The sequence below is a fragment of the Schistocerca americana genome, chromosome 1 (genome assembly GCF_021461395.2).
Source record: "Schistocerca americana isolate TAMUIC-IGC-003095 chromosome 1, iqSchAmer2.1, whole genome shotgun sequence".
NCBI classification, from domain to species: Eukaryota; Metazoa; Arthropoda; class Insecta; order Orthoptera; family Acrididae; genus Schistocerca; species Schistocerca americana.
This window is the reverse complement of record NC_060119.1, coordinates 1161125980-1161152051: the sequence shown is the minus strand read 5'-3', so window position 1 is coordinate 1161152051 and position 26072 is coordinate 1161125980. Positions and strand designations below refer to the sequence as shown.

The 26072-nt window shown below is 43.2% G+C and overlaps 1 protein-coding gene across 1 annotated transcript in view; it reads right to left on the bottom strand.

Annotated features, from left to right (window-relative positions):
• The window catches only part of LOC124597760 (mucin-19-like), a 503731-nt gene extending 489217 nt beyond the window's left edge, over positions 1–14514 (bottom strand). Inside the window, exon 1 of the mRNA XM_047135958.1 lies at positions 14068–14514. Within this exon, the coding sequence (XP_046991914.1) occupies positions 14068–14356 (289 nt within the window). The 5' untranslated portion in view covers positions 14357–14514. The remainder of the gene's footprint in view (positions 1–14067) is intronic.
• Between the last annotated feature and the right edge of the window lie 11558 nt (positions 14515–26072).

Genomic DNA, 26072 nt, shown 5'->3' with positions numbered 1-26072 from the left:
TGGAAGAAAACACAGGTCACTCTCGTCTACAACAAGGTTAGTGAAAATGATCCACAAAACTACCGTCCAATATCCTTGACATCAATTTTTTGTAGAATCTTAGATCGTATTCTGAGCTCAAAAATTAACAGGTATCTCGAACAGAATGACTTCCTCCATGCCAACCAACACGGATTGCGAAAACGTCGATTATCTGAAACCCAACATACACTTTTATCAAGTGACATACTGAAAGCTTTGGATCAAAGCAATCAGGGAGATGCAATATTTCTTGATTTACGAAAAGCATTTAACTCAGTACCACAGCTATGCTTATTGTCAAAATTACGGTCATATGGCTTATCAAGTCAAATTTGTGACTGGATTAAGGACTTTTTGGTAGGGAGGACGCAGCATGTTATCTTGGATGGACAGTCATAGTCACAAATAACTTCGGGCGTGCCCCGGAGAAGTGTGTAGAGATACTTGCTGTTCACGTCGTATATTAATGATCTTGCGGAGAATGTTAATAGTAACCTCAGGCTTCTTGCAGATGATTCAGTGAAGTATAATGAAGTAGTGTTTGAAAGAAGTTGCATAAATATTCAGTCAGATCTTGATAAGATATCGAAGTGGCGCAAAGATTGGCAGCTTGCTTAATTGTTCAGAAATTTATAACTGTCCCCTTCACAGAACGAGAAAACGTAGTATCCTATAACATCCATGGGGCACAGGTGCAATCGGCTAACTCTTACAAATACGTGCGTATAACATTTTGTAGGAATAAGAAATGGAATGATCGCAAAGGCTCAGTCGTGCATAAAGGAGGTGGTAGACTTCGGTTTATTGGTAGAATACAGGGAAGTTCAATCAATCTACAAAGGAGATTGATTAGAAATCACTCGTGCGACCCATTCTAGAATACTGCTCAAGTGTGTGGGATACGTACCAAATACGACTAACAGGGTGTATAGAGAGAAGGACAGGTCGAATGGTCACAGTTTTGTTTGAGACAAAGAAGGTCAGCACAAACGGTCACAGGTTTGACTCGTGGGAAAGCGTCACAGATACTGAAGGAAGTGAACTGGAAGACTCTTGAAGATAGACGTAAACTATTCCGAGAAAGTCTACTGATCAAGTTTCATGAAACGGTTTTATATTAAGACTCTAGGAATATACTAAATCCCCTAACGTATCGCTAACTCTGGGATCGTGTTGACAAGATTACAGTAATTACAGCACGGAGAGCGATGTTCAAATAATCATTCTTCCCGGAGAAAGGCTATTTACAATTTGTACAGAAACCAGATGGCAGTTATAAGAGTCGAGGGAAGCAGTGGTTGGGAAGGGAGTGAGACAGGGTTGTAGCCTCTCCCCGATGCTATTCAATCTGTATATTGAGCAAGCAGTGAAGGAAACAAAAGAAAAATTCGGAGTAGGTATTAAAATCCATGGAGAAGAAATAAAAACTTTGACGTTCGCCGATGACATCGTAATTCTGTCAGAGACAGCAAAGGACTTGGAAGAGTAGTTGAACGGAATGGATAGTGTCTTGAAAGGACGACATAAGATGAACATCAACAAAAGCAAAACAAGGATAATGGAATGTAGTCGAATTAAGTCACGAGATGCTGAGGGAATTAGATTAGGAAATGAGACACTTAAAGTAGTAAAGTAGCAAAGTAACTGATGATTGTCGAAGTAGAGAGGATATAAAATGTAGACTGGCAATGGCAAGGAAAGCGTTTCTGAAGAAGAGGAATTTGTTAACATCGAGTATAGATTTAAGTGTCAGGAAGTCATTTCTGAAAGTATGTGTGTGGAGTGTAGCCATGTATGGAAGTGAAACATGGACGATAAATAGTTTGGACAAGAAGAGAATAGAAGCTTTCGAAATGTGGTGCTACAGAAGAATGCTGAAGATAAGGTGGGTAGATCACGTAACTAATGAGGAAGTATTGAACAGGATTGGGGAGAAGAGGAGTTTGTGGCACAACTTGACTAGAAGGAGGGATCGGTTGGTAGGACATGTTCTGAGGCATCAAGGGATCACAAATTTAGTATTGGAGGGCAGCGTGGAGGGTAAAAATCGTAGAGGGAGACCAAGAGATCAATACACTAAGCAGATTCAGAAGGATGTAGGTTGCAGCAGGTACTGGGAGATGAAGAAGCTTGCACAGGATAGAGTAGCATGGAGAGCTGCATCAAACCAGTCTCAGGACTGAAGACCACAACAACAACAACAACCCGCGCTCGATACTTGAATGGAATTGGAAGAAACTCTAATAACTGGTACAATGGAACGTACCCTCCGCTACGGACTTCATAGTGGTTTGTAGAGTATGAATGTATATGTAGTGCTCTACGCGGGAAATAAATGGTCATTTTAAGGTTACATGCGTACCTCAGCGTTGAGAAGAACTCCAGATTCAGTTTCAACGTTAAATAACTGTACAAATATTACGACCTGCATTTAGTGACGATCAATATTGACCTCATATCAATGGAAGAACTAAAGGTTATGTTAAAAACATCTAAAAACAAAAAATCGTCAGGGGAAGAGGACGTCAATGTGGAATTATTTAAATATGTTTCGGAATCATTACTCATAAAACCACAGAATTTTATAAATACTTTTTGGGAATAGAGCTAGCAGTCGTTGATATCTTACTATTTTAAAAAAAGGGGACCGCAGAAAATGTGACAATTATCGAGGTATTAGTCTCATGAACTCTGTTATTAGATTTTCATATATCTTGTCTCCAAATAGATTAAAGATACTGTCGGAAACGTTTCTTACCGAAGAACAGAATGGGCTTCGTATGGGTAGATATTGTTAAGACAGTATTTTTCCAGACTGCCAAATTATTGATGAACACAGAGAATACAGTCATCCCATGTGCCAGCAGTTCGTAGCTACTGTAAATCGCCTCTCTTCAAAAAAGTTAGAAAAGAGACAGTACTAAAATTTTATCACGTGAAGGCAGTCCCAGTTCTACTATATGGGTCAGAGACGTGAACTCCAACCGCCAGTCAAAGGAAGAGGATTGAGACAGCAGAGATGAGACTCCTAATATTGGATAAAAAATAGTGAAATAAGGAACGAACTGGGTGTTAAAAGCAAAATATGAAGAGATGGACAGATCAGCTGCATCCCACTTGAAATGGGAGTAGGAAAGGACGACTGAACTTAAACTGGATATTCTGATGATGAGGAAAAAAAAAAAGCAAACGTGGAAAAAATCAAGTTTCGCAATATTTTCTGGAAACCGCCAGACTGGCGTAATGTCTGATTATTTATTCAATACTAGCTTAGCGCGCACTGCTTCGCTCGCGTAGACTGTATGGCCAGCAGAGATTTCTTTTTTTGATTTGGTTTTTATTTAATCGAATTTTTGTGTTGGTCACAAATTGCAACACCTTCTAAGCTTTTCGCGCTAGTTAAGACAATACAAACATGGTCTTTTCCCAATGTACTTCTGACCAAAAAGCGTTTCTGGTAGCTGGAGTCCAAAATTTTTGTTAATCATGCCTTTTGCGTTCTAGTGGAGATATTTCCATAGCAAGTTTCATCCCCTAACAAATATTTCTTCACACCTAACTGAGAGGGGAAATGCCAATTTTCATAAAATAAGCTTTAAAATCAATGAAATATTTTCTTAAAAAGTTTCATTCCCTATCCTATTGCGCTTCCTTAGGGATGGAATTTTCAGAAACACTGAAACACAAAGTTTTTTTTTTTTTTTTAATTTCTAACCGAGAAGTCAAATGTCAATTGTAATAGATGTAGTCGTAAAACTCCTTTCTCCTTTAGTAGTTATTTAGTAATTACTGGTTTTCAAAAACATTTCATTCGCTATTGTACCCCCTTAGTGGTTCAATTTCCAAAAAATGCTGAAAACGTGTTTTTTTTCTGACAGAGGAACCAAATACCAGTTTTCGTAGATCTAGCTCCAAAATTGCCTTAATAGCGTGATACTAAAAAAAAACTTCGTCTCCTATTTCACCCCCCTTAGGGCTGGAATATAGAAAAATCCCTTCTTAAACGACGCCTACAGATAAGATCCACGCCTACTAAAATTTCAAGCTTGTGTCCATAGCTGTTTGTGGTGGGCGATGATGACTCAGTCAGTCAGGACACTGTCTTTTACACAGAAGAGGCAAAGAAACCGGTACACCTGCCTAATACCATGTAGGGCCCCCGCGAGCACGCAGAATTGCCGCAACACGGCCTTGCATGGACACGACTAATGTCTGAAGTTGTGCTGGAGGGAAGGAGGGAATTGACACCATTAATCCTGCAGGGCTGTCGCTAAATCCTTAAGGGTACGAGGGGGCGAAGATCTCTTCTGAACAGCACGTTGCAAGAGATCCCAGATATATAATGTTCTTGTTTAGGGAGTTCGGTGGCCAGCGGAAGCGTTTAAACTGAGAAGAGTGTTCCTGGAGCCACTCTGTAGCAAGTCTGGATCTAGGGGGTGTCGCACTGTCCTACTGGAATTGCCCAAGTCCGTCGGAATGCACAATGGACATGAATAGATGCAGCTGATCAGACAGGATGGTTACGTACGTGTCACCTATCAGAGTCGTATCTAGACGTATCAGGAGTCCCGCATCACTCCAACTGCACACGCTCCACACCATTACAGAGCCTCCACCAGTGAACAGTCTTCTGTTGAAATGCAGGTTCCATGGATTCGTGAGGTTGTCTCCATACCCGTACACGTCCATCCGCTCAATACAATTTCAAACGAGACTCGTCTGATCAAGTAATATGTTTCCAGCCATCAGCAGCCCAATGTCGGTGCTGATGGGCCCAAGCGAGGCGTAAAGCTTTGTGTAGTGCAGTCATGAAAGGTACAGGAGTGATCCTTCTGCTCCGAAAGCCTATATCGATTATGTTTAAGTGAATTGTTCGCACGCTGACACTTGCTGACGGCCCAGCATTGACATCTGCAGCAATTTGCGGAAGGGATGCACTTCTGTCACGTTGAACGATTCTCCTCAATCGCCGTTGGTCCCGTTCTCGCAGGATCTTCTTCCGGCCGCGGCGACGTCGGAGATTTGATGTCTTACCGTATTCCTGATATTCACGGTTCTCTCGTGAAATGCTCGCACGGGAAAATCCCCACTTCATCGCTTTACCTCGGAAATGCTGTGCCCCATCGCTCGTGCGCCGATTATAACACGACGTTCAGACTCACTTAAGTCTTGATAACCTGCCATTGTAGCAGCAGTAACCGATCAACAACCAGACACTTGTTGACCTTAACACCACGTTGAAACTCAAATCTTGATAACCTTCCATTGTAGCGGCAGTAACTGATCTAACAACTGCGCCAGACACTTTTTGCCTTATATAGGCGTTGCCGACCGCAGCGCGGTATTCTGCCTGTTTCCCCGTCTCTGTATTTGAATACGTATCCCGATACCAGTTTCTTTGGCGCTTGAGTATATGTATAGAGAGGAAGACTATTCTCACTGTTTTTTGGAATGAAGTCTTTAATGACAATCCATTTAGGTTTATCGTGTACGTGAAATTCTCCTGTCTCCACATATTGCATACGCAGCACGGCCAGGTGCGAGGCGAGGGCCACCCGACCGCGGCACGCAGCCTGGCCTGCGCAGTGCGTGTACGCACACACGCGCGAGGCACGCAAGGCGCCGGGTCGGCGCCGGCAGTCTCCACCGCGGCGCGACCGCCCCCGCCCCCGCTGCAGGCCACATTCCGTCACGCGGGCCGCGGTCCCCGCGGTAATCCGGCAGATTAGCCACGGCGCGGCTGCCGGGCCGTCTCCCACCGCACCGCGCCCAAGGACGGACGTTCCGGCGATGCACGGCTGCCTCCCTGGCGTCCTGCCCTTTTTGCCTCGAGGAGCGGCGAAACGCGGCGCGGCCGCTCAAGCGGCTTCAACCACTCACGTTTCCCTTATTTGCATGGAAATTCGAGGACGCGGGATTCCGCCATTCCTAGAGGACACGATTCGTTCGCGGAAACAGTTTTTAAGGGTTCGCACTGTGGACGAGGTGACTGAGGCGTCAGTATAGTCTGTCGGTAAACTGAAGAGTGAGCGCGCGAGTCCCCACTCTGCCTACCCTGCTACGTCACACGGCGCTTCTACAGGCTGTTCCACAACGTAGTACAGTCTTTGCCGCGATGCACGCTTTAAATCTGTGGCGACGCCGTGTACAGATACGTCCCGTCTGCGTTTATTTTTAGACAAATGCGTTAAGATTATAAGGAAAACAAAACATTATAGAGTAAATAATATTAACGTAAGAACGGAAGTCAGGATTCTACTACAAACATAGAACCGAATGCCTATTCATATGAATGTATGTTCCTCTATTCGTAAGACGAACCAGATATAGTGCATCAGTCTGTAGAATTTAAGGCTTGTTCTTACTTTGTGTTTCTACTAAAAGGTAGAAGTTTTCTTTGAAGGGCTGCCTTAAAACTTAACAATTCTTGCAACACGAAGAGTGCTTAAAAAGTAACCAGAAATTTATAATTACGTGTGTTGTATTAGTTCGATTCGCACTGCTTTTTTTGTCATTGTCTTCGTAAACATGTCTGAAAAGTATTTCCAGGTAAATCAGATTTCACGCAATGTCTTGTGTAAAACATCTTTCTGCAACGAAAATGTATTTTTTGTTTCACGCCAGTGAGTAACTTCCGTAATGTGGGCATTATTTTTCGGTTGATGTAAAAGTCCTCCATCGTTTGTCGAATGACCGATTTTGTGAAACTGTCTATAACAATGGGTTTCCTCCCTAAATTATTAGTTTTCCTTCGCGGCGATTCCAGTAAACCAAGCGCCTTGTTTTCGCGTACCTTCCTTATGCGTCCTATTTTGGCGAGGCTGACGTTTGCATAAACTGCAGCCCTTTGATTGGGACTGGTAATATTAGCCAACCGTTCTTTTTGTGTAGCCACCTTTAAACACAAGCTGTAATAACGTTAGAGACGATAGAACTCTCGTTCTGCGCAAGTATCTTCTTCGTATTCTGCACATTTTCTTGCAAATGCAGGGCGATTATCCGTCACTTCCGGATACTGAAGTATATCAGTGAGTACACAGAGTCAACTGACTGAGATTGGCAACTAAGATCCCACGAACAGAAACGACGTATATGACTGCACGCCGAAGTAGACTGCTAGATAGGTAACGGGCAACTGATTTTGGGTTGCACTGTAGGCCAGTGGCAGGTTTCTTCCGGGAAAGGCCACTTCCCCCACCAAGAGCGCTGCTCGCTCTTGAGTTTACAGACAGATTATACAGGTCTTAAGCAGAGGCAAACCTTCAGCTTCAAACCCGATTTTCCTATTTTCCGCCTGCGACTTCAATCCACTTTCCAGTTATGTCTTGACAACACCGAATGTAGCTCTTTTAAGGTCGTCTTGGCTCTCATTCATCAGGGCAGCACTAGCCATAATGCGAATGATCAATTCACCTCTTGCGTTTACTTTTTCTTTGTAGACTACGCGTTTCAACCGCTCTGTAACCAAAAATCTGAAGGGGATAAGGTTCGGGGACCTTGGTCGCCAAAGAATGTTATCACTTCCGCCGATCCACGTCTGGCCATCGTTTCATTTAGATGATGTGTCACCTGACTACTAAAAACGTGGGAGGCCCCATCATGCTGAAAGAACATATCCATCCGTTAGCCGAAAGAACCTCTTCCAATAATCTACATCTGAAACTTCCTGGCAGCATAAAACTGTGTGCCGGACCGAGACTCGAACCTGGGACCTTTGCCTTTCGCGGGGCAAGTGCTATACCAACTGAGCTACCCACGACCCCTCCTCATAATTTTACTTCCGCCAGTACCTCGTCTCCTACCTTCCAAGGTTTACAGAAGCTTTCCGAGTTCGAGTCTCGGTCCAGCACACAGTATTAATCTGTCAGCAAGTTTCATATCAGCGCACACTCCGCTGCAGAGTGAAAATCTCATTCTGGAAACATCCCCCAGGCTGTGGCTAAGCAATGTCTCCGCAATATCCTTGCTTTCAGAAGTGCTAGTCCTGCAAGGTTCGCAGGAGAGCTTCTGTAAAGTTTGGAAGGTAGGAGACGAGGTACTGGCGGAAGTAAAGCTGTGAGGACGGGGCGTGACTCATGCTTGGGTAGCTCAGTTGATGCCGCCACGATAGCTCAGCGTGTTCGGTCGAAGGGTTAGCAGCCCTCTGTAATAATAAAAACTGAGTTAATCGATCAACAACAAACTTCAACGGATGTATTACGACATCCGCCCCGAGCAGATGCAACGAACAAAAGCGAACAAAATGAGATTTAAAAAAGTTGGTAGAGCACTTGCCCGCGAAAGGCACAGGTCTCGAGTTCGAGTCTCGGTCCGGCACACAATTTTAACCTGCCAGGAAGTTTCATATCAGCGCACACTCCGCTGCAGACTGAAAATCTCATTCTGGAATGTACATCTATCTGCATACACCGAAAGCAATCGTATGGTGTGTGCTGGAGGGTATCACAACTTGTCATTTCCTTTTCTGTTCCTCTCGCCAGCAGAGCGACGGGAAAACGACTGTCTATATGCCTCCGTATGAGACCTAATTTCTCGTCTCTTATGTTCGTGGTCCTTACACGTATGATATGTTGGCGGGAATAGGACAGTTCTGCTGTCAACTTCAAATACCGGTTCTATAAACTTTCTCAGTAGTGTTCCTCGAAATGAATGTCGTCTTCTCTCCACAAATTCCCAATTGAGCTCCCGAAGCATATCCGAAACACTTGCTTGCTGATCGAACCTACCGGTAACAAATCTAGCAGCTCACCTCTGAACTGCTTCGATGTCTTCTTTCAATCCGACCTGGTGCCGATCTACATCTACATGTATACTTTGCAAATCACATTTAAGTACCTGGCAGAGGCTTCTTCGAGCCACCTTCACAATTCTCTATTATTCCAATCTCGCATAGCGCGCGGAAAGAATGAACACCTATATCTTTCCGTACGACCTCTGATTTCCCTTATTTTATCTTGGTGATCGTTCCTCCCTATGTAGGTCGGTGTCAACAAAATATTTTCGCATTCGGAGGAGAAATTTGGTGATTGGAATTTCGTGAGAAGATTCCGCCGCAACGAAAATCGCCTTTATTTTAATGATGACCAGTCCAAATCCTGTATCATTTCTGCGACACTCTCTCCCACATTTCGCGATAATACAAAAGTTCTGCCCTTCTTTGAACTTTTTCGATGAACTCCGTCAGTCCTATCTGGTAAGGATACCACACCGCGCAGCAGTATTCTAAAAGAGGACGGACAAGCGTATTGTAGGCAGTCTCCTTAGTAGATCTATTACATTTTCCAAGTGTCCTGCCGATAAAAATCGAACAGTACTCAAAAATAGGTCGCACCTACATGCGGTCTCCTGCACAAGTGAACCACTCTTTCCTAAAATTTTTCCAATAAACCGAAATGGACTTTTTGCCTTCCCTAACAGAGTCCTCACACGCTCGTCCCATTTTATATTGCTTCGCAACGTTACGCCCAGTTATTTAAACGACGTGACTGTGTCAAGCAGGACACTACTAATGCAGTATTCGAGCACTGTGTGTTTGTTTTCCTACTCAGCCGCATTAACTTACATTTTTCTACATTTTTACATTAACGACCAGGTGCCAATCGTCACACCAACTAGAAATTTTGGAAGCTTGCAAGTTTTCACGAAAGTGAGAATTTTTTTTTTCTTTTTTAATAAACTTTTATTATCATCTTATGAAGTTACGTAGTTAATTCAACAAATCATTTGATGCTTGATACACTTCATTGCGGCCAAGTGTTATTGGCAGCCGACCTGCTGCTGCTGCTGTTGAACTGTTTGATAACCGGCGTGCTTGCTGACATTCACCACAACAGGCCCAATTAACTGATTGACTGTCATACCAAACGCCACACATTTACAGAAAAGCCTTCTTGAAAATGTCTCCACAGGGCATATGAGTTTCCGTTGGACCATCGAAGTGAGTTACGAGTTTTGCTGATATCGTCAGTAAAAATTATTCATGGGTTTTGAGTGTGCTTGTTGAAGGATTACTGACTTATATCTTCTGTTTCATCCACATTCTTCATCTGCACGTTGAGATAAGGCATGATTGCTCAGCACAGCGTCAGTCTCTCACAGGGTAATGGAAACACAACACACTTGAATCTGGTACTCTGTGGTTAGGAAATCGCCTCCAGTGTCCTCTATAAGCAGCAGTATCGTCACCGTTAGAAATGCTGTGCACAAATACAGCTGTGAATTCATATAGCATGCTCAAACGATACATCAGAATTGCGTAACAAATCACAGTTACTGCTGAAAAATTTGCTTATGTGAACTCAAGCACAGCTTTGCAACTTGAACTTAAAAAAATGACGATCGATAAATACACCCATGATAACTGGAGTACCAATACTCGAAATAGGAGCTTACCACCGTATCCAGTTGCATCTCAGTAAAAAAAAAGTAAAGTCTGTATTCGGGCTAGTAGTCTGACTAGGTAGAATACAGCATTTCGTCGTCGCGGCGCTATAAAGGAGGAGGGCAGTACGCCCATCGAACCGGCTGCGGTAAAGATCCTTGCAACTTATTTCATAGCAGGCTGACTGGACCTGCGGCGGTACTGGAGAGAGTGGAACGAGGAAAAATCCCCACCCCTCTCTAGGACTGAACCCAGAACCTCTAAAGCCGAAGTCTAGTGGCCCGCCTGCTATACCACAAAAACCACTTATATTTCAGTAACAAAAATTTGACATGTCACATGGAATGTTTTACTCGAGTTATTGTATACTACATCTTCCCCTTCGCTCTCAACCTTTGAGGCACCACAGCTCAGACATACAAGATAATGTTTTGAATACACGGTTCTCGAGTCCGTCGCTGCATAACGTGCAAATTCCACTGCGGCAACTGGCTAGTTGCCAATAGTGCCCAACGATGTCGAGTTATTTCCCAGAGAGAAAACTGTGAAATTTACACAACTGATAAAATAAAAAACAAACCATGACTTGCTTAATCTTTACGGAGGTTTCAATACTACTATGAATATTTTCATCAGAAGTACGTCTTGTTACATTAGTTACATTGAATCATGTTACATGAATCCCGAGCTGACAAGCTCAAGTAACAAACAGCAACTACAATTAAAATGTCCATTGAACAGTCAAAGTCAGATAGGTATGGTTGTTGTTCAGTTCGATGTTTTCGTCTGTTGAACGACAATACCACTCTCACTTTTACCATTTCCATGGACATTTTAATTTAGTTTATCATGAAACTTGAGTTGTTTTGCTCGTTATTGACATAACATGTTTAAAGTTAATCAGTGTAAGGGGTATACACGTCTGAAGAAGATACTCATAGTGGTATAGGAACCTACGTCAAGTTTAAACAAATAAACTTCTGGCAATTGGTTGGTTGTTTATTTTATCAATTTAAGGTACTCACAGTTGCTGTGAGCCATGTTCAAGACTGTGAATTTACACAACGTTATGCGGTGGCAGTTCCTAAAGCTGTACACTCAACAAATTCGCTGAGAAAGTCCGAAGCGCCATATCAGAATCACTTCTTGGTAAGCAACGTACTCTTTTTCGTTAAGACCTCGTACAAGCAGTTGAGGAATCACGCTATCCGTAATAGTTCACTGTAAGTCTGGCTTGATCGCAATATAAGGACAGTGAAATGGTAGTTTTAATTTGTTGTTTATGAGTCACGTGCACTAGCTTCTGACAATGAACAACAGCTTTACACAAATTATATTTCATTAACACAAAGGCTGTTCAGTCTATCCGGAGCCACCTAACATTCTTCACGTGCCCTGTGCCCCTGTAGCAGGCATGTAATCCACTTGGAGACAAATCGTCGACGCTGTGTGAGAAGACTACATTAAAAAATGGGAAGACCGGCACTGTAACATGAGTGACCATAAAAATCAAATCTTACCAGCAATGAAGAGCCAATAATACAAGACAAACTTCGGTAAACTGACCACATGGTCCGTATATCTGAGTCTCGTCTCACTAAGCTAAGCATGCGAATGGACAACGTACGCAGACGGATAGCTCCTGTCCTAACGTGTCCACTTGAAGATTTGAGTCAAGGTAACACGTCTCTGTGCTTCAACAGCGCCACTCCGCCCGATTTAACGAAAGATGTCCTTGGTAGACCCTTGCGTGGTTGCGAGTAGGTGTCGGAAATTACCATACACCAATCTCTGCTTTCACTTTCAAGCAGTGGAAAACGTACGAATAATATCCCTTACAAGGGAATTGTTTGTAGATGAGTCAGTTGGGATGAAAATGATAACATGAGACAGCCAAGAGACAGAGAGAGAGAGAGAGAGAGAGAGAGAGAGAGAGAGAGAGAGAGAGAGAGAGAGAGAGACTATCGGCTGATAGTCCAGGATAAGTCACTAAGTGCCTCAGTCTGAAAACTAGTCACCAAAATCCTACGCATCACCACCCACACAGGCTGTCTGCCGCCGAGAGACGGCTGGTAATCACTGTGACGTCACCTTCCCTCTCGCTCTCAAGGCAGTCGACTTTACATCTGGAGTTCTTATTGCACCTTGCTTAATTTCGTCTTACTACGTGTGCCAGTAAAAGTATCCCGAAAATGTCTACATGCTTTTGTAGGCGCTGTTAGTTCTCAAATTCACCGTTATGTTAAAAGTCACATATAACTGGGTCAGACTGACATGGTCGCGAAAGATAATAAGTCTATTCGCCAATTAGCCATTCGTGGCGAGTTTTTCAATGTCAGCAAACGCTTTAAAGGTGTGAGGCACTAGCTTAAAAAGGCATTCGAGAAGTATGGAAACTAGAAGCCACAGTTTAATAGCTGCACGCTGATTTTCTTCTAATTTATGAAGGCTTGTTGTATCATTGCGATTTTCTTTAACTAATCATTATACTTCTGTTGTTATCTGACAGCAAAATTCATTTACTGACAATAATATACTATTACAACATTTTTTATCGTAATGTTTGATGTCCTCTGTGTGTTCGATTTATTTGTCATCGTTATTTTAGTCTTGTTCGTGTTTATTTTCAGTTTGTAGTTGTCCAAGACATCAGATAATATTTATAAAATACCGGCGTAGTACATGTCCTTTTCAGAAATTGCTAGGACTATCATATCACGAGCAAATCGAATACAATACCACTGATGTCGCTTTTCATTGTATTGCACTTCATACAAATAAGTAAGTACGGAGAGAGGACCACTTTGTCGACTATTTCTCCTTTAATTACTACCATCATGTTCATATTGTAGCTCTTCTTAATTTCAGTGCTTGTAAAAAGAAATTGGAGAAAATCTCCGCCTTATTCAATATATGACTTTTATTTGCACATATATTTCGGCAGTTTATGTGTTATCTTCACTGTGATTTTTAAAATTATTCTGCCTCATATACCTCTATCAATTTCTAGTGTCAGATACAACATAATTCAACTGGTCATAGGTCCTGATTTAAAGTTGTACTGTTCGTTTTGTAAAAACTTATTTTATCCACTACAGCTTTTTTAAGTAATACATACGTATGATAAAGTTTTTATTTTATTTCAGTTTCTGCAATCATCGGAATACAGCTACTACTCTATTCACAATTTTTAATTATTCACCTGATTAAAACAGCTCTTCGATATTCTTCACAATGAAAACAAATTCGTTAAAAATATCGAATTTTATAAACAGTATGTTCAGCATTATAAAGCACATGATTTAGTTCCAAATTTTGAACTTCGAAAAGTATCATTCGCATTATTAAAATTACTTTTTTGGGTACGTAAAAATAAATTTAATCTTTCTTAATACACATTTCTTTATAAGAACAGTGTTTTTCTCCAGCTTCTTCGAAAGAAAAATAAAAGAGGTGTCTTTACGAGGAATTTATAGTGAGGTTACAAAAAATAAAAACTATTTATAATATCTCCACAAGCGTTGTATTTAGTTCACGTACCAATCACAGATTCGCGCGCAATTTTACGTACGTAACACATCAACATCGCAGGAACTTTTCACTTGCCATGAAAGCTTTCTTATAAGGAAAGTACCCTCGCTACATGTGATTCCAATTGTACTCACGGACTGTGACAGTTTTGGGATCGAACGCCGACACCTTCTCCTCGACGAGGTCAGTCCTTGTCCGTAGTTTGGTCGCCCTTTCGGAAACATCTTGAAGCTGTTTAGCGAGGTCATCGAATATGTCGTTAGCTATAACAACTAGCGAAGCCAACTGTCGCAACGCATTGCTGAGCGTATTATTCGTCACTGCTTCCAGTTCATGTTCCGTGACCACCGGCGCGATTTCTTCCTCGTGCGAAATCTGCCGGCTCAGGTAAATCGGCTCGACAACGCGCTGAATAAACGGCATAGTTATTCTTCTGTGACGTTCTGCCTCGTTTGATCTTCATTCCCGCTTGAATTTTATAGAATATTAAGTAATTACAATAAACTTAAGGTTCGTCCATTTTGCCGTTTCATTTGTTCCCGCCAGCAGACGCGCGCACCACTCGCACCACACACTTTGAAGTTTACGCCCAGACTGCCCTACGAGCACCTGGCCAGTGGGCTGCAGTAGTGCCAACGCTGCGGAGAAAGACTGGTTCTCTTAGCAGCGCCGATCGAGCCACCTGGCGGAGAAAAGTTCTTGAGTGTAGTTAACAAACGCGTTTTGTCCAGAACTGAAGTTTTAAGTGTAAAATTGTGTGTTTGGGATGGGTGAAGGATTTGAAGGGGTAAATTAATTGATTCATCAAACTTTTCAAACATGTATTCGTAGTTTGTGCATTACTTTGATCATTATGATATATTGTAGGTCACATCCCTCCAGTAGTATTTTATGTATAATGTGTTGTATGACTTTCACCTGTGTTGTCATTAAATGAATCCATGTTACTTGTATTTTATCACATTTTCTTTACCGTGATACATCTTTCGAGTTTTAGGCTCACATTCAAATGTCCATAAAAATGCGGAAGTTCGCAACATGCGGTGAGATATGAAACATGATAATATTCGCATTCCGTGAATTTATGCTTGTTTAATGACTGGTAGCAGCATTAGACGAACCCGATTTTTATTGTGCAGGTACAGATGGTCGATCTCTTAACGCAGCGCCGGCCGGAGTGGCCGAGCGGTTCTAGGCGCTACAGTCTGGAACCGCGCGACCGCTACGGTCGCAGGTTCGAATCCTGCCTCGGGCATGGATGTGTGTGATGTCCTTAGGTTAGTTAGGTTTAAGTATTTCTAAGTTAAATAAAATATGGCGTTTCAGTCTTCGATCGCTATTCTTTATTTTCAATTACCGGTTCCGGGCTAGCTGCCCATCTTCAGATCATATATTGCAGTTACAGAGTAACTTGTCCGTACAGAAAAATCTGTTCGCTGTCATAAGGAACCGGTAATTGAAAATAAAGAATAGCGATCGATGACTGAAACGCCATATTTTATTTAATGAACGATCGCAGAATTCCCATTAAGACTATCATGTCTAGTTTTGGTATTTCTAAGTTCTAGGGGACTCACGACCTCAGAAGTTAAGTCCCATAGTGCTCAGAGCCATTTGAGCCATTTCTTAAGGCAGCAACAGTATTCGTTAACACTGCCACGTCCTAGTACGTTGCAAAAACAGTAGCTTTTGTAGCATAGCAAGTAGGTCACCTGTTTTTTCTAGGGGCTTTTGCTGATTTTAAGGCAACAACAATGATGAAATTTTGTTTGTGTGTGGGCTCAAGCTTCTAAACATGTTACAAACGAAAACACGGTCTGTTGTAGACTGTGTATTAATGTCTTTATTTACCTGGAGTGATTAGTAATTTCGACTCCGCGTTACTACCAAGCACCTGAAATTGGAATATACCAACCGGAAAGAGAATAACACTGTCTGCATATGTACATTGCTATGTAGATGTAAAACAATCGCGTTCACATAACCACATGTTGTAGCTGTACTTACAGGTTTAACATGAACTTATGTACATCACGTTTTATATTGTGTGAGTATCGGATCAATGTGACACATATCGGACCCTGGCTCGAAAAGTCTAAATACGGCATCTTTAGTTTCTACCACTGAAAAGTACGTTCGACTAGCCCTACGGATACAAAAAAGTATAAAGGAACTTCCTGAAACAAAGCTTACTTGAAATTTAAAGGCGTGTACTTGTACAAAGCTACACTGACGTCGGACCATGTTTTACGGTGCATTTTTTCTAGGCATTGTAAATCAGTTCTAAAAATGACTTCACAGAAACTCAAGTGCTAGGCCTTCTTCCTGCTTTTGGAGAAAATGCGTCATTTGATGAACTTGTACACTATATTGACCATGTGGAATTCTGAGGTGCCCTGAATGACGTTGGGATTTAGGCCGTTCTGGGTAGGAAAATCGAAGACGACTATAAAGCAGAAGAAAAAGAATAAGCAGAGCCGATTCCATCTGTGGCTCCAAACGTGCGAAAGACGTTCTCCACGTACAGCCTCAGAAAAGAAGTAGGTGATGATGTATTTTCGGCTTTCGTCACAGCAGAAAATCCGATGGACCAAACACGCTGGACAACATTGATAGATAGCAGAAGTGTTGATTTTTCTGCAAAATGAAATAGAGTTTTTGTTGTGTTTTATCTGAAATTTGTTTTCCGCCGCTATATCCGAGTGGTCAACACGTCTGACTCATGTGAAACCGAGCGAGGTGGGGCAGTGGTTAGCACACTGGACTCGCATTCGGGAGGACGACGCTTCAATCCCGCGTCCGGCCATCCTAATTTAGGTTTTCCGTGATTTCCCTAAATCACTCCAGGCAAATGCCGGGATGGTTCCTCTGAAATGGCACGGCCGACGTCCTTCCCCGTCCTTCCCTGATCCGACGTGACCGATGACCTCGCAGTTTGGTCTTTTCCCACAAACAACCCAACCCAACCCTCTCATGTGAAAGACCCGCGTTCAATTAGTTGTCCTGCCAGGGATTTATGCTTGGCAGGAAGATAGGGAAAGGGTGCGCTCAGCCTCACGGCGCCCACCAAAGAGCTGCTTGAATGAGAAGTAGCGACTCCAAGGCCTTAAAGTCGTCAACGAACGGGAGAGCGGTTTGCTGACCCCTTGCCACTTAATATCGCATCCGCATGATGGCATAGGATGACAGGGATGCCGGTCGACATTGTGTTATCTTTAGGGCCTGATAGCGGAGTTAAGTTTAGTCATTTTAGTATGTATCTTTCGTTTAAATTGTTAAAATAGATAACACAGCAGAACGGACTAGAAAATTTTGCAACAGAGGTAAGAGTTAATAAAATGGAAAGAGCATAGGCAAAAAGTATCTACAACATGAAATGTATGTCTAGAAAAATAAACCTGCAAAAACACTGTACCACGGTACTAAGACTAGAATTTTTACAAACATGTGAATGCTTAACGATGAACGATAGGCTGGACAGAACAGAGGTACTTGAAACATGGATTATTAGAAAACAAAAACTATGGATGGCTGGAATACGAGTATCGAGATGATCTACGAAAATACAGAGAAAATATCGAAAGTAATGACAAAGCCAAGGATAATCTGCTTTGGACACGACTACCGAATGGATAAGAACAGGTTAATGAAAAAATAAAAAACGTTCAAATGTGTGTGAAATCTTATGGGAGTTAACTGCTAAGGTCATCAGTCCCTAAGCTTACACACTACTTAACCTAAATTATCCTAAGGACAAACACACACACACCCATGCCAGAGGGAGGACTCGAACTTCCGCCGGGACCAGGTTAATGATACACATATTCCTGTATTTCTGGGGTAAGAAATCGATAATATTAACGCGAATAATAGACATAAGAAAAGAAATAGAAAGAAACAGCATCAAAGAATCAGAAGTAACAAAAACAAACCTATTTTAAGAATGAAATATTAAATTTAGAAGGCTTTCTACGCATGAGAAATAAGAGATAGACGAACAACAAGAGAGAAGAAAGTAAAAGACAACATGGGGAGAAGATGTAGAAGAACGGGAAAAATAGAAGACAGCATAGAAGAAAAGAGAGTTCGCGCTGTGGACGAAGTGACTGGGGCGTCAGTATAGGCCTTAAGCAGAAGCAAACCTTCAACTTCAAATCTGATTTTCCTATTTTATGCCTGCGACTTCAATTCACTTTCCAGTTATCTTGACAACACCGTGTGTAGCCCTTTTAAGGTCGTCTTGGCTCTCATTCATGAGGGCAGCGCTAGCCATAATCCGAATGTTAAATTCGCCTCTTGCTTTTACTTTCTCCTTGTGGACATCGCGTTTCAACCGCTCCGCAAGCAAAAATCTGAAGGGGATAAGGTCCGGGGACCTCGGTCGCCAAGGAATGTTATCGCTCCCGCCGATCCACTTCCGGCCATCGTTTCATTTAGATGATGTGTCACCTGACTGCCGGCCGATGTGGCCGAGCTGTTCTAGGCGCTTCGGTCTGGAACCGCGCGACCGGTACGGTCGCAGGTTCGAATCCTGCCTAGGGCATGGATGTGTGTGATGTCCTTAGGTTAGTTAGGTTTAATTAGTTCTAAGTTCTAGGCGACTGATGACCTCAGAAGTTAAGTCGCATAGCGCTCAGAGCCATTTCTGACGCTGACATTAGGGTTATCGTCAACTGCACGAAGAATTGCCTCGTCCGTTGCAGGTGTCCTCGTCGTTCTAGGTCTTCCCCAGTCGCGAGTCATAGGCTGAAATGTTCCGTGCTCCCTAAGACGCCGATCAATTGCTTCGAACGTCTTCCTGTCGGGACATCTTCGTTCTGGAAATCTGTCTCGATACAAACGTACCGCGCCACGGCTATTGCCCCGTGCTAATCCATACATCAAATGGGCATCTGTCAACTCTGCATTTGTAAACATGGCACTGACTGCAAAACCACGTTCGTGATGAACATTAACCTGTTGATGCTACGTACTGATGTGCTTGATGCTAGTGCTGTAGAGCAATGAGTCGCATGTCAACACAAGCACCGAAGTCAACATTACCTTCCTTCAATTGGGCCAACTGGCGGTGAATCGAGGAAGTACAGTACATACTGACGAAACTAAAATGAGCTCTAACATGGAAATTAAGCGTTTCCGGACACATGTCCACATAACATCTTTTCTTTATTTGCGTGTGAGGAATGTTTCCTGAAAGTTTGGCCGTACCTTTTTGTAACACCCTGTAGATAGATAAAGAGATAGACACACACACACACACACACACACACACACACACACACACACAGAGAGAGAGAGAGAGAGAGAGAGAGACAGAGAGAGAGAGAGAGAGAGAGAGAGCGAGCGAAAGTGAGACCTGTAAAGCAGCGAATGAAGCAGGAGTTGTAACGGGAACGCGAAACACTTGTCTCCGGACAGGTAATCACAGCGCCGTTCGGTAGTCCACCTAGCAGACCACAAAAACGGTACCGCTCAATTTCGACTGCCAGCTGGGAGTGTGTGGCTGAACGAACAGGCAGCATTTTCCCTCTCGCGTGACGTTTGCAAAGGGAACAAAAGTGCTTCCTCTGACAGTTAACAGCCGCCGTGTGACTTGCGTAACACGTGGCCAGACGAAGAGGCCTTTGTTTCCTAGCGAAGGATTCGAAGGGCGCGGCGAAAAGGAAACATACCAGTGTCAACGAGCGAAGTAACAAACTTGACGATGCCGCAAGCAGCTGACAGCAATTGCTTGCCTATTGCCTGAACTTTTGACCTTCTTCAGGGCCGTGCGGGAACATTCGTCTCGACCTATGCGTGCAAAGTAACTGTTGTGTTGGTTGAAGAGCCAACACCGTGTTACTATTGGAGGCCGAAATGCACGCGTTTAGCTTACGCAGGCTGGCGTGAGGAGGGAAGGACTAACTGACGTGAGGTCTGGAACATGACAAGGAATTAAATTCAGAAAGCGGACGTAGCTAGTTGATACTTAACTTTAATCCATTTATGATGAACGTCGCTCTTCACGGTACATGATTCACAATATTATCTGTTCAGAATTCATTCTAATTACTGAATATGGCGCCTTGCTAGGTCGTAGCAAATGACGTAGCTGAAGGCTATGCTAAACTATCGTCTCTGCAAATGAGAGCGTATGTAGGCAGTGAACCATCGCTAGCAAAGTCGGCTGTACAACGGGGGCGAGTGCTAGGGAGTCGCTCTAGACTAGAACTGCCGCGTGGCGGCGTTCGGTCTGCAATCACTGATAGTGGCGACACGCGGGTCCGACGTATACTAACGGACCACGGCCGATTTAAAGGCTACCACCCAGCAAGTGTGGTGTCTGGCGGTGACACGACAGTAACACAACTAGTGAAAGTGTTCTACAAGTTCCTGGATTATAACTTAATACACGTAGAATTTCAGGTAACTGTGCAAAATTTCAACGAATTTAATTGTTGCTTAAATAAGAGACAAATAGAAACAAATGAAAGATATCTGTAAAAACTCATACTTGTAACATAAAATACTGTTACATCGTGAATGTAGCGACTGCAAATAGTGATATGACACAATTTACATGGTGATGATTACAATCGATTAGCGTACAGACTCGAGGGATGACTGCAAACTATGTTGGGAGAAAAACTCATGCATTAACCAATCTGACATCAGCATTTTTGTTGAGTGTTGTACCACATGGAGAAAAAGATTACTTTTCTCAGTCACCTTCACTTTAAGAGGTGGTATTCAGTCACCTATTTAAGAGGTGGCTTCAGAAAGTGATTTAGCAGTTATTGTTTATTTTTTCTTTTGTTTTGTTTTAGGGCGCAAAAACAACTAAAGTCATACGCCCCAGTGTCAGAACCTTACAACACTAATACGAAAAACGAGTTAAAAACGACTATGCGTAAAGCCCGATCGGCGGAATGAAAGAGAGCTAAGATCAAGGATTTTGTCTTGGATAAGGATCCACAAAATACGCCGTAGAGACAACGAGGGTTCCGAATTAAAGATTAAATATCCTTCACCGTATTGCTACGACGAGAAAAAGTAAAAAGCGGTCGACACCTCGCGCGTCGTTTGCTAAAAAGGCCCGATTACTCAAACGGTATACAAGCATTAGAAAAAAATGTTCAAATGCTTGTGGTTTCCTAAGGGACCAAACTGTTGAAGCCATTGGTCCCTAGACTTACACACTCCTTAACCTAACTTTGAACAACACACACACCCATGGTATATGGTTCATACGGTTCTGAGCACTATGGGACTTAACATCTGAGGTCATCAGTCCCCTAGACTTAGAACGACTTAAACCTAACTAACCTAAGGACAGCGCACACATCCATGCCCGAGGCAGGATTCGAAGCTGCGACCGTTGCAGCAGCGCGGTTCCAGACTGAAGCGCCTAGAACTGCTCGGCCCCAACGGCCGGCCACACACCCATGCCCGAGGGAGGCCTCGAACCTCCGGCGGGAGAAAGCATTAGAACGTAAGTGGTTAAAAAAAGGGCATTCGGTCAGGAAATGCTGACCTGTCAAAGGGTGATGACAACGAGCACAAATTGGTGGGGGATTACCACTTAACAAAAAATGGCGATGGCTAAAACGACAGTGCCCGATACGCAACCTGGCTAAAATGCTCTCCTCGCGGTGAGAGGGCCGAGAGGAGGTCGGCCAAGCCGGCTGACAGACGGCAACACGGAAATCATCGGAAGGAATGGAAGAACTAGCGGCCCGAGCCAGAAGGACTGCAGCAGTGTCAGCAGCATCGTCAGGGACTCATAAACATCACAATGGCTTCCTCAAGAATGAGCAAGTGGAAACATTCTTGGACCCAGACTGTGTACAGCACACAGAAGCTCTGAAGGGCACTGAGACTTTCGGAGCAGATGACACAATTAAAAAGTCTGTGTCGCCTGATGTACTGCGTGGTCTGATACAGCGCAAAGAGCTCTGCTGTAAACACTAGAAGTCGATACTGCAAATCGTCGGTACCCGTGACGGAGGCACACCCGACACCATGGTCAGCCAGTGAGCCATCAGTGTACATAAAAGTACTATCGCCAAGTTCCAAGCGAAGGTCGAGAAACTTACAGTGATAGGTCGAATCTGGAGTAGTTGCCCTAGGAAGCGAATGGAGTCCAAGGTGAACACGGGCCGCCGCATTAGTCATTGTTGTGGTAGGACAAGTAAGTTTTACTGTATGCTGCATTGCACTTAAAAGTGACACAGATACTTGACACTATCTTTCAACTCAGTCATCAAGTCTTCGTAAACAACGGTCGGAACATTATACCAGTCTTTCGATTCCTCGAAGATAGAAATCCGCTCCTCGGTCACGGAACGCTTCGAGAACCCCTTGCGATTGCTACGAATCAGTTCCTCGGCTAAGTGGACATTGTCATATGTGGTCGACTTTGATGGCCTCCCTTCCCTATTAGCATCACCCGCGTCTGTGCGGCCTTGGCTGAACTGTCTGACACCATTTCACGAGGGCTGGCTGGACCCGAAATTAGATTTGGTTCCTATGCCGCCAGAATTTTACGGTGAACCTGTGTGCAATTTCAACGTTTTGCCCACAAAAGCCTTACTGTCCTGCGTACTTAAAATTTGGAGTATGTTTCCAGTTGCCAGTTCCTTGAAAAATTAAGCTGATTCTTATTGTATTACTGATAGCGTTTTCTTAAACTTATGGTCTGACTTTTTTCAGGTTCATGAACATTTATTTTTATCTGTTATTACTTTTATGTTGTAAGCTCCTGTACTGACACGTTCCATGACCTTGGAGATTTGCTCCTCAATTTGGTCCTACGGAACTTGACGTGTAAATAAATAAATAAACATCCTTTCTGTCTCACTCTATGGTCCAGTTGTATCGCAGTACAACTGTGTCTGCAGGAAACCCAGAAAATGTCGTCTCTTCTGATAATGTGGCACTATTGATGCGCAATGGTCTTAACGTGGCACAAATGAAACTTATTTGCTAAAAATATTCAGCAGCCTAGAAGGCCAACCAGTTTAGACAGACTTTGCTGTCATATTCAGGTCTTAAAAATCATTAAGACCTGAAGATGACGACAAACTCTGTCGAAACCGGCTGTCTTAAGTAAATAAATATTTTATGCGATATACGCTGTTGAATGTTTCTTAGCAAGTAAAACAGATCGCACCTTCAGTACTCTCAAATTAGAAAATTCGATGAAAATTATTTTTTTGCAGTCCCCTTGTAATTTACTTTGTGAAGCCCATAAGTCCATTTAAAGTACTGAAAGTCTCACAACCTTGATCGGAATAGGTGATTTGCAAACTGATCATTAATTAATCTTACATGCACGTAATCGTTACGAATCGTCTATTTTTTTCCCCTCTCTCTTGGAATTCCTTTGAGATTATGCCGATCTTGGTTTCTTTTAAACTCCGATGAAAATGTGTTTCCCAGTTGTTTTCTGGTTTATTCTCTACATAAAACCGGGGATGTCACTACCATTTAGATCTGTGTTTAATACCCTTACGGCTAAACTAACCGTTGACTGGAATCCATAAAAAAGTTCGACACTTTCCGGAATTAATTTCGTGTTGTGGCATTTGAAACACAAGCCTAAAAAATTGTTTTGGAGTGAACCGTCTTGCTGCTGTAACAAGAAATGATAGTAGTCATGACCTTTTTTTGCCGAAATGAGTAATTTTGTTCATAATTGTACGATCAAGAAGAATAACAAAAGCATCGTACATAAGCGATCGCTGTACGCTACAATACGACTGTATTAAAATCTTTTTGACGTTTTATTGATTCCAATCCATGTCGCAATAGCAGTTTTCGGGGTATGCTAACTGACTTTGATCCAATGAAACGTATCTTCGTTTAGCTTCGCGCCACGACAGAATATCTTCACTCGCCCAAACCACCAGTGTGGAATATCATCTGCCTCTTCTTTCATAACACTCTAAAAACGATGGCCCAATCCCATCATTGGTGCAACTAATTCTGTTAACAAACACTGACTGATACCAAGCAGACTACAATGTCCTTTCCACCTACATCGCTCTCTTTGGTAGACTGTGTCGCTATAGCAAATCTGCGACACATTCCAGAAGTCTGGTTGGGACGAACAATACGCAGTTTTTCACACACAAAATTTGTGTGAAAGTAAACACCTCTGAGGAAACAGAAAATAACGGCAAGTAGGGTGTTTCGTGGTACTGTTACTCTTTGATGTGGAGGTAAAGAAATTAATCACCATTTTAGCCAAACATTTATGTTATTCGTAAATGAAAATTAATATGTGAAGTAGAGAATCTATTTATTCCGGCATGTCGCAGAATCGTGTTCGAGTTTGGTAAGCAGCGCCACAAGGTTCAAATGGCTCTGAGCACTATGGGGCTTAACATCTGAGGTCGTGAGTCCCCTAGACTTAGAACTACTTAAACCTAAATAGCCTAAGGACATCACACACATCCATACCCGAAGCAGGATTCGAACCTGCGATCGTAGCAGCAGCGCGGTTCCGGACTAAAGTGCCTAGAACCGCTCGGCCACAGCGGCCGGCAACAGCGTCACATACTATAAATAAGAGTCTCCCAAGTCATGTTCGCCAAATTCAGTCTGAAGAGAGCCAAATGTGGCCGCAATCATTAATAACAAGCACTCCCTGAAATGGCAAAGTACGTGGTTACGTAGGCTACAGATAATATCACCACGAAAACATTGTTTGGCATTCCTGCCCCAGTCCCTTTCAAAATTCTCGAGAAAACAAAACGGAAAAATTTTTATGTCCTTCAACACGTTCTAAGAACGTTTCTGCACACATCGACGCCTTAATCAATAGGTTTTCACGAATCGCTCGAAAGTTCTGCCAGATCTTTTTAGGTGTAATTTCGACAAAAATACGTGCGATGCGTGGAACGAATAAATCCCGGAAAGCCCCAGCACGTATCTGTGTTGGCACTCAGCTGCATGTTTGCCACGTCCGCCACATTTGGTTAAATAACGCCGTTGTGTGCAATGCGTGTGCTTTCGTGCCGATGCAATCGCTGAAATTCGCTGGTTGCTATGGAGCTGTCCTCACAACACACACGATGCATGCCGCACTTCAGCAAGAAACTCCACTGACTCACAGGCCATACACAACGGGCTATACACAACTAACAAGCCCTTACTTATAAGTAAATTGAAGGTGGAGGGAGGAGAAAGGAATGGAAGGCAATTACTGATGTCAGCTGCACCACGACATTATGCGTAAACAGCGGCGACGAGTGAATATGTGTACCGGACCTGGATTCGAAGCCGGGATCTCCTTCTTGCTAGGCAGGTGTGATTACCACTGAGCCAGCCGGGACACAGGGATAAATACCTCACTACTCCAGTGGCAGTAATTAGAGGCCCTGCAGCTGTCTACATACTGTCACGAAAGATCCAAAATGCGACCACTGCACTACAATATGTTCGGTGCTAACAGCTCAAACACCAACTCCAACCGTCTCCTAGCATTTCCCACTGACAACAACCACCATAAAAGAACAGGAACATAGTTCAAAATCAACAAGGAAAAGAGTCACATTAAACATGTCACACTCATATTTGCGCCAGTAAAACACTACCGTCCAACTTCGCGGTCTGATGTAAGCGTTCTACCTGTCGAACACAAGAGCTCTCGAAGGGCTGGCCAGGTTTATGAGATGCTAGCCATCTGAGGCTAAAATCTGGACAGAAAAGAGTTTATGCATTCCTTCTACGAAATAGGGAAGTTAAAACAGAACTGAATATCGGTTGGATAATAGAACAACTAACTACTCCACTGCGACGTTCCCAAATATCTTGAAGTAAAGACGGACCGCTCCCTTCCGTTTAAAGCCCCCCACTAAGAAGTAAAACTTGTGGGTCGCATGGAACCACACCATCCGTAAAAGTCCATTGAACAACGCCATCCATAAACCTACAGGAGCCGGCTGCTGTGGCCGAGCGGCTCTAGGTGCTTCAGTCCGTAACCGTGCGACTGCTGCGGTCGCAGGTTCGAATCCTACCTCGGGCATGGATGTGTGTGATGTCCTTAGGTTAGTTAGGTTTAAGTAATTCTCAGTTCTAGGGGACTGATGACCTCAGATGTTAAGTCCCATAGTGCTCAGAGCCATTTGAACCATTTTGAAGCAAACCTACAGGA